The following is a 9,334-nucleotide window of genomic DNA, read 5'->3' on the forward strand; positions in this document are numbered from 1 at the left end:
TCCTGATCTGTGCAGCTCGCAGCGGGGACAGCTGCCTGCGCCCCTCGTGTCTTTCCAAGGGGAGGGCGATGGTGCTGCATGTTGCCCTGGAACGCTGACAGCACTTGCCCACCCACCCATTTTTAGGAAAGCACCTGCAACTTCTGGTAGGTAATTCCCTGAAGTTAAGAAATGCAGGCAGGAACCCGTGGGATATCCACACCATGGTACACGTCCCTCGTCATTAGACACTTACACAAACTCCAGAGCAAACTGCCTCAACACCCAACTGAGATCCCGGGATACAGAACCCGGGCTCTGCCATCACCTTTGTCTGGGTGACACACCAGCGTTGTAAGGTCACCTTCATCCGCTGAGATCACACCAGGTTGCTCTAGTGGGAGGTGTCCTTGCCCATGGCAGGGGGTTGGAACTCGATGATCTTTAAGGTCCCTTCCAACCCAAACCATTCTGTGACTCTGTGATCTATGATTCATACGTGAGAGGTGATATTTGTCACTGAGCAATGTGCCGTGCAGCTGAAACGCTGGATGACCAGCACAGGAGCTGAGGGCAGCAGGCAGGGCAGTCCCACCAGCAGGACAGTGTCTGCAGAGCTGTGCTCGGCCGGAGTCACCAGCACCTCCACACCTCGGCCAGACTCGTTCCTTGGCCACACTCTGCTTCTGCGCAGGGAAGCTAGTGCCGCAGGACAAGCGTCTCATGGTGACTTCAGCTGAACAGGTCTGCTGGATTTCATGAAAAAATGTGATTCCTCTGCTGCCACAGAGCCCTTGTATGCTGCTCAGAGACACACCATCCTGCTCCAGGGAGCACACACCACACAGCACCACAGCCCCACACAAGGAAACAGAACTGCTCCAAGCGTGGCTGCTCAGCTCCAGCCCATCCCGCGCTCTCAGGTCAGCTGCAGCGCAGGCCAGGAGAAACCTCACCTACACAAAAGCCTTCTGGTGGTTTCCCACACTGAGCCGCCTCACCCAGAGGTCAGACAAGCACCAGTGCCAGGCACAAGAAGCTGCAGCAGCACCAGTTAGATCAGTTGAAACACGCAGAGCACACCTGCACTCTTACTGTGGCTGGGCTGGCTGGAGTGCCCTTTCCCAAAAAGACAATTACTTGAAATATTAAGGTATTCCCTCAACTCATCACTGCTGCAGACCGGTCTCCTAGGCTCATAATTCCCCCCCAAAAGAGACGGTAAGGATGGGAGATAATATCTGGAAGAACTGAGGCAGGACAAGTGCTCTGTGAACATGAGCAGCTAGCAGGACCCGGGATTTTTTCTTGTAGGAGCTGGCAATGCCGCATGAGCCAGACTGGGAGTTAATGTACACTATAAAACCATTTAAGAGCAGGTTTGTTCAAAAAGGCTGAAGAAAACACCAAAGTAGCAATAATTACAGATACAGAGGGACCACCATTTAAAGCCATGGCCCAAGACAGATGAATGCCTCAGCAGCAGCTGCTTAGATTCTGGCCTGACACCTCTGTAGCGGTCAATCAAAACGAGGCGAGTGACATTACCACACAGCACACTTCTGTATCGTCTCACTGCAGGGGCAAGAGAAGCTCCAGGAGCAGGAAGGACACTCGCTTCAGCCCCAACCACCCTCCTCGGCACTCCTACGCTGACTGGTACCAACGAGCCTGGCTATCGCTATCCCTCTTCAAGCACTTATTTCCAGGAAGGCACTTCCACTTGCACTGAAATGTGCGTTTGCACGCCCAGTATCGCTTCTGCACACCACCGTCTGAGAAAAGCGGAGTTAACAGGCATGTACATGGGTTACAGCTCACCAGTGCAGCTGGGTGTGCAAACAGATGATGGATGGAGGGGCAGCTGAAGAGCTAATCCTGCGTTCAGAAGCGTCCATTTAAAAAGAAAAACCTTAAAATGTAACCAACAGACTTTTCTCATGTACAGTGTGTTCAACCCTACACTATGCAATGACTCATGGCAAGTTAAATAGACATTTATAGTTGCATTTCTTTTAAGTCCTGCAGTGACAATATATTACAAGTATGACCTCAACAAAAATGAAGAGAGCCAGTGTTTTCTACTACAAATCGGGGAGGATGTGTGGGGAAGCCTCTCTGCAAAGGAATGAGTAATTAAGTATTTGGAAACCATGAATCAACTCACACAACCCAAGATCTGAGCATTTAATAAAAGTGGTGATTTTACTACCACAGGTTTTTTGCCACTAGTACAGCAAAGATAACAGAAACAAACAACTGATAAAATTTTTTTTTATTATTCACTTTTGAATTCTTTTACACTTTCCTGATTATTTTGTGTAAGGTGAAACTAGAACTGTTTAAAAGACATACACAAATCTAGTACATCAATAACCAGGTACTTCTTTTTGCTATACTATTCTCACAACCACGTGTGTGCTAGGCAATATAACCGTCACAGAAGCAAACTTTAGGCAGAATACTGGTCAGTAAAAACAAAGCGAAAAGAGCTACCAGATATACAGACAGGCTCGGTTCCACATTCACTACTGCATTTATCAAGCGCCAAGTATTAACTGCACAATTTGTTCAGCCAGTAGAGGGGAGTTTTAAAATCAGTGCATGAAATTCTCTTCAGCAGACAGATGGACAGACAAACAGATGGATCCTATACCTAAGTGGAATGTGAAGGCTGGGGGATGATACCACCAGACCGATAGGTGACTACCCCTAATCTTTTCCACTGCATTATTCACGCAACTCTTATTAGGTTTTATTGAATGGGACATGTTTGAAACATAACTAGGTGAGGACGTTTGGAGCTCAAATATTACAAGTTACAAGCATTACAAATGTGTATGTCTGCATTCCAGTACAAGAAATGGGAAAGCCTGAATATTTGAGCCAGATCCTGGAACTACCAAAAAATGGCAGACGAGAGCTGAAGACTGCCACAGCACTGGCAGCTCTCAAATATCCAAGAAAGAAACCTGTCCTCGAGCAGAGACAGGTCTCACTCACCATCCCGACATCACCCACAGCCAAGGAAAGGATGACGCAGATGTGGGAGTCCAGAATTGCTTTAATGGAGTTTAAACAGGTGAGAGGGTCAAGGATGAACAGAGTCCAATGGGAGAAAAAATTTCTATAAAGTGAACTTAAAGATGGCTCCGTGGATTACTTCAGAAGTTTTTGGGATAAAATCGAAACAGGAATACCACAGAGAGTTTGATTCACCTAAGAGTAAAGTAATGCAAAAGTGGCAGATCACTTCATGGTATCATCCAAACTAATAAGGCCATTCAAAAAATTGAATCTTCTCCTATTGCAAGTCCATGGTAGCGAACCAAGAATTCTCACTCCTGAAGAATATCTAAGGTGTCATTAGGCAAGTTATTGCTGTGGGAAGGGGCTGAGTCATACATGTTGAATGAGCATGAAAGCACTTTTAGAAGTCGAATCCCAGTTATCTGCCAATGTAAAGAATTTGGAAATCAAGCTGCTAACTCCCCCATTACCCTCCTCCCCCAAACAAACCCCATCCCCAGAAAGATACAATTGACAAAGTGAGCTTTTGACTGAAAGCGGTGCCTCAGACTTGGTTACAAATGTCTACAGAGTGTGCCTGTTAAACTAACTCACAGCAGTGTCGCTAGCTGGAATGCCATACATCGGATTGTTCTCCTTCCATGCCCCAGTGTCACAATAGAATCTCTATAACTTTCTGTACAACTTTACAACAGAATTGTACTTCGACTATTTTGGTGCCAAATTAAGCTCGCCAGAGTTACATAACTGATGTCTACTTTTCTACCAATAAGAGTTTTGTAAAGTCAATTGCAATCACAAAACCCATAATCACAGTGTTCAGTTAAAAATATAAACACGGTAATCATAACTGTAAATGTTTGTAATAGGAAAGTTCGGAATGCCATTATAATAACCGACCGCTGCTTTAAGTACACAAAACACCAACCAACCGTTTTTACCCCACAGACAGTTTTTGCTACGTTGAGGTTGTGAAAGTCGATGTACTATTCTTTTTGCTCGTCGCACAAAGGGATATATGTGTAGGATACAGGGTGACATTGAACATATAGTGAAGCATGACAGCCATTAGTTCTCTCCCTCCCCGGCATCCCCTTCATCTCCCTGGTTTTCCGACGTCCATAGCTGCAAGAAAATACCAAAACATGTTTATACTGAAAGCACACAGTTAGTTACTATTGTCAGGAAAGGAAGACAGCATAGTTAGCAGAAGCTGTGCAATTTTCTCAGCTAAGAACAATTCAGAACTGAACTTAACAGCAGAGCTAAGGAATAACAAACTAGAAAATGGGCAGAGGATTACAAGTAAAAAGCCAGCAAAAGCTTACAAGCTCAACACAAAGACAAGCTGGCTGTCGAGAACAGACAAACTGGACTTTCTGCTACAAAAAGCTGTTTGTTACAGTGGTTAGCAAGTGATTTCTGGTTGAAACAAGCAAGTCTAACTGGTGTGGCTACGAAAACCAGTGCAGTTAGGACATGCAGTTAATGCCTCAGAAAAGGCTTGTAATGGCCCAGAACTACCTAAGTCTTCACTTAGCAGAGTCCAGCAGCCTAAAGCAGTGACAGTGCACCGTGTGGCAGTTTGCCTGGTGATACTTACAGTGAGGTTGTCCCTAAGCAGCTGCATGATGAGAGTGCTGTCTTTGTAAGACTCTTCATTCAGCGTGTCCAGCTCTGCTATCGCTTCGTCAAATGCCTAAAAATACGGAAGACAGCACTTACACACTGTGCTCTCTGAAATCACTTCTGCTTACACAGAGCTTACACATTTGCCAGATTACTACTGAAATTCTGTGCAAAAGCTTCAGTATTTTTCTTTTCCACCAAGAGAAGAAATGTAAACCAAAGTGAGCACCAGACCACTAGACAACCAGTGGGAAAACAGAAGTCTTGAGGGGGGTCCAGAGGAAAGCCCAGAACAACTTTACTACCATGCCGATACCAAATACTGAAGGGGCACGTGCACTCTGTCATACTGAAGAACGATTCACAGCTTGAAGTCGAGTTTAACAGCAACACTTAAAAGCAATTACTTCCATTAAAAATGAAGGCCTCACTGCTTTAAATTGGCAGTAAAAGACAAAGGTACTGTTAAAATGATATATGTATTGCACGCGAGTAAGCAGGAAAGAAAATGGAAGACAAGGGTTTTTTGACAGTGGGGTGGAAGGTTTTGGATTTCTTTTCAAAACAGCATAGGAGATCAGGTATGTTCCACTCGAGATCAATAAAGCCATTCCTCCTATCGATCTGTTACACACGAAAGCCTGTGTTGCAGGTCTGAGAGCTGAGCACCATGATTAAGTGCTATTTCGTCATTCAGGTTTCAAACAGATGTAAGCATATTAACTAAAAAAACAGGAACAGCAGCTTTGCACAGCAAAACATTACGTGTTATTAATAAGTATTATTAAAGCGCATATTAAGAACGCAAAGATTCACCTAATGCCATATTATTTGAGTTACTACCAGATAACTTTCACAGATTCAAAAAGCTCTATTTAGAAGGCTCTAATCATATTTTAAGGAGACCGCCAAGACAAAAATGAGTAACTATTTGTTTGGCACACCCATCACATGAGCTCTTTTTGGTCTCTGGAGAGAGAAGCACACACACACGCAGATACACAAGGACATTTAGGGCTATGACCGCAGTCACAAAGACTTCATATATTTGCTAAGTGTTCAGATTTAAGTAAATAATTCACTTGAGAAGTGCTAACTTACCTGAAAATATACTACAATGATAATAGTTTAAAGATGACAGCATTCTTAAGGAATTTGATATGAAAAAGCATAATAATCCACAAAGTGCTACTGCAACCATGTCATTATCTCCTTAGCTTCCACAGAAACTGGTAATATGAAAAGTCTGCTTACCGTCTTTGCCAGGTTACAGGCTTTTTCAGGAGAATTTAGTATCTCATAATAGAAGACAGAGAAATTCAGAGCCAAACCGAGTCGAATGGGGTGTGTTGGCTGCATCTCTTTCTTGCTAATTTCAAAAGCCTCCTGGTAAGCTTGCTGAGAGTTTGCTACTGTTGCTGTAAGAAGTAATTACAATCATATTAATGCACAATACATCACTATACTTCATGGGGGAAGCTATTATATTCTTGGTCTAGACTATCGTGCCATCAGACATTCATACAATTACATATGCACAGACACTTCTTTCAATGTTTTTAGATGTAAAACCCTACCACTGGCTGAACTATTAAGGCAGAAATATTTATTCAGATGAAGCTCTGAGCTATGGAAAGTAAATTCAACATTTTAAGTGTCTTAAAATTATTTTTTTTCAAAATAAATTACAACCTATCTGAATGCCTATAAGCTCTACCTAAGTCAAAGAGTACTGTGATTAAATGCCCACTTCCAGCCTAGCTGAAGAAGAAGCAGTTCTGAATAATAAATCCAGACAAAACCATATGGGGAAGAAGAGGTACCTAAACAATTTATTTAAACTGAAGGAAAAATTTAGCAGGTAGCTCATGAACTTTGTATTTCAGTTTGCGGTTTCAGAGGAAAGACAACAGTCCCTTCCTGGCTAACGGGTAACAATAAGCACCAGAATGGTGGCCAACTAAGTTTGCAAGAAATGGACTACATCAGACACTCACCAGGAACTCCGGCACAGTTCAGCACTGCTTTAACATTTCAGGATTAACTGGCTTAGGACCCAGTAACCCAATATCCCCTATTTGCATGCAGAAAGCTTGCAAACAATGACGACTTACGAGCTAAATTCCTAGTTTAAACAAGAGACGATAGGAATAAAGCATTTTCCATAAGAAAAAACGCATTCTCCAGGAAAAGGGTTTTACGCTGACAAATATGCTTGAAAATAAGTCACTAAGGTCAGGAATTTGACTGGTTTGATGAATGTCTGTCAATCACTCATATTCATTTTAGTGAAGTCTTTCGCTAAAAGTGACTTGCACTGCACCCATCTTCAATACTACAGAGCAGCAGTGAAAAGAAATAAGTACTTTATGTTAGGGGAAAAGAACAGAAGTACTTTTTATACTTTATTCTGCTCAGCCCCCAGCAGAAAGAGATTTCATCTCTACTTACTTTGCTTATTGTCCCCAGATGCCACCTCTGAGAGGTATCTGTAGTAATCGCCTTTCATTTTCAAATAGAAGACCTTGCTTTCTGGCTGCGTGGCATTGACAATAAGGTATTTATCCAGGAGTTCCTGAGAAAGGAAACACCACTTTTTTTTTCTCCCAGGTCATAAAAAATAATGTCTGAAACAGAGTCCTCGTTACAATGGTAAGCATGAACTGTTAAAACATTAACAATGACCTATGTATACTCATACATTAATCACTTTGCCTACTGTTGTCTAATCTCAGAAAAAAAGAGAAACTACTTGTATCCTAACCCCTGGAAAGCAGAAAACTTGCTGTATTGAGGCTATCCACAATTCACTCCTGCAGAACCCAATGACTATCAGGGTTTAAGGCTGCAAAGATTTTCCTCGAAATACACTGATGCAAACCCATGTCCATAACCACATTCGGGAAAAGCAGCAGGTTGAACGCACACAAGTCTGGTCACTTTTGCTGCCACAAACTTGAATTATATACAGAGCAGTGAAATTATCCGCAACAAACTGATTCTATCTGCAACCCCAGCAGAAAAGCTGAATAATGGCACAGTCAGCACATGTGCATTCAAAGAGAGATGCAAAGGCTGAGAGTACTGAGAGCAACTGCTCTTGACAGATCTTCAGCAAACTGAACAGCGATAAAAAGAACCACTCATATAAGTGAAAGAAACAGCAAAACTGGTTTGAAGGCAAAAGTACACACCTTCTCCATCCCAAAAAGGTACTAAAAAAGCCTCAGGACATCAGCATTAATTAAGAAAATAATTTAAAAGGTAGGCTTTTTAAGGACTCATGACAGTACTCCAGATCTAAATTTGTTTTCATGGTGACTCCCAGCCAGCAGTGGGGGGTATTCAGCATTGCCTTGTTTGCTTCTTTCGATTAAAAAAAATAAATGCTCTATTGTAACAAATTCCCTAAGAAACAAACTAGATGACTTAGGAGCTAGAATTGGACCCAAGGACATGGTTATGCAAAAATTACTCCTCTGCTAAGGTGCTGCAGTGTCTACAGCACCAGTCAGATTCCCTGAGCCTCTCTGAAGAACGCTGCAGTACTAACTACTGTTATTTTTGCTGTTGGATTATTACCAGAACATCATTGCAGATATCTTGCAATTCAGCCTCAATTTTCTCACGATATTCTCTTCCCATCTGCTGTTTCTTCTCGTTCCTCTCTGTTTTCTGTTCAATGCTGGAAATTACACGCCAGGACGAGCGACGGGCACCAACCACATTCTTGTAGGCAACTGAGAGTAGATTCCTCTCTTCATTGGACAGTTCATGTCCTTGCTCAGTGACAGCCTTCATAGCTGCAGCCATGTCATCGTAACGCTCAGCCTGTTCAGCCAGTTTGGCTTTCTGTACCAACTCACTTTTATCCATGGCTCTCCTGTAATTAATGGGGAATAAAAATAGAGAAGAGTATCTCTTCATTGTCTGCACTGTGGAAGTTAATGCTGAAGGGTGAAGCAGAACTCACAGTCACTAATAACTGGGAAATCTATCAACACTAATACAGTAACATGAAGGGTTTCTTTTTAAAAAATTGTATGACCTTTTGCCAAATATGTATAAGTTCTATGTGTAACTGACTATTCACAGTCCTGAAGATATGTAAACATCAGTCTTCAAAATGCAGCAAAATTCATATTGGCATTAAGCACAGCACATCAATATGTTCCCTGTGTAAATCTCTCCCCTTTCCTACACTGGCCACAGCTCAGCTTGGGAGACACTGCAGGTTCCAACCCAGAACGACCAGTTTTGGTTGTTTTGTGGTTTCGTTTGTTTTCCCACCACTGTTATACAACAGCAAGTACTTCAGAGCATTGAAGCACTGGACAGCTCCTCCTGACACTGAAGACTTCTTGCACACTAGAGGAGATGCTTCTGTCTATTTAAATAAACCATACCCAGTAACGCTGTCATTGGTGGCAACTATGGAAAGTACATTTATACCATTGTGCTAGAAAATTGTTTGCTTCATACATGCATCAACGTACATATAATGGACAACTCCACACTTCTCTAGGGTGGCTGCCACCTCAGGTTTTCAAGACCTTTCAAGTAACACTGACATTCACAAAAAACAAATGGGACATGGCCCGCGTGACGGTCACTACTGCAAAACTAATTGCTTATATGGAAGCAACTTGTTTATAATTTCTGACCATGCAGTTTAGCAACCGAAGCCAAGAAAAAC

The 9,334-nt window shown here is 42.6% G+C and overlaps 1 protein-coding gene across 1 annotated transcript; it reads right to left on the reverse strand.

Moving 5' to 3' along the window:
• Nucleotides 1–2,239: 2,239 nt before the first annotated feature.
• On the reverse strand, nucleotides 2,240–8,518 carry YWHAB (tyrosine 3-monooxygenase/tryptophan 5-monooxygenase activation protein, beta). Its single transcript, XM_010074674.1, has 5 exons — nucleotides 8,221–8,518; nucleotides 7,090–7,213; nucleotides 5,893–6,056; nucleotides 4,613–4,708; nucleotides 2,240–4,134 (listed from the first exon to the last, which is right to left on the reverse strand). The coding sequence occupies exons 1-5, from the start codon at nucleotides 8,512–8,514 to the stop codon at nucleotides 4,078–4,080; spliced, it is 735 nt and encodes a 244-aa protein (XP_010072976.1). The 5' UTR covers nucleotides 8,515–8,518; the 3' UTR covers nucleotides 2,240–4,077.
• Nucleotides 8,519–9,334: the final 816 nt, after the last annotated feature.

Source organism: Pterocles gutturalis, unplaced genomic scaffold (genome assembly GCF_000699245.1).
Source record: "Pterocles gutturalis isolate BGI_N339 unplaced genomic scaffold, ASM69924v1 scaffold33972, whole genome shotgun sequence".
Classification (NCBI taxonomy): domain Eukaryota; kingdom Metazoa; phylum Chordata; class Aves; order Pterocliformes; family Pteroclidae; genus Pterocles; species Pterocles gutturalis.

Bases quoted from the DNA above. Each gene is read 5' to 3' on its own strand.
- YWHAB (XM_010074674.1), bottom strand. From the start codon at position 8,514: ATGGATAAAAGTGAGTTGGTACAGAAAGCCAAACTGGCTGAACAGGCT. The intron at 6,057-7,089 runs GTAAGTAGAGAT...TACTTCTTACAG, and splicing joins ATCTGGGGACAATAAGCAAA to CAACAGTAGCAAACTCTCAG. The intron at 4,709-5,892 runs GTAAGCAGACTT...CCGTATTTTTAG, and splicing joins CCTGTAACCTGGCAAAGACG to GCATTTGACGAAGCGATAGC.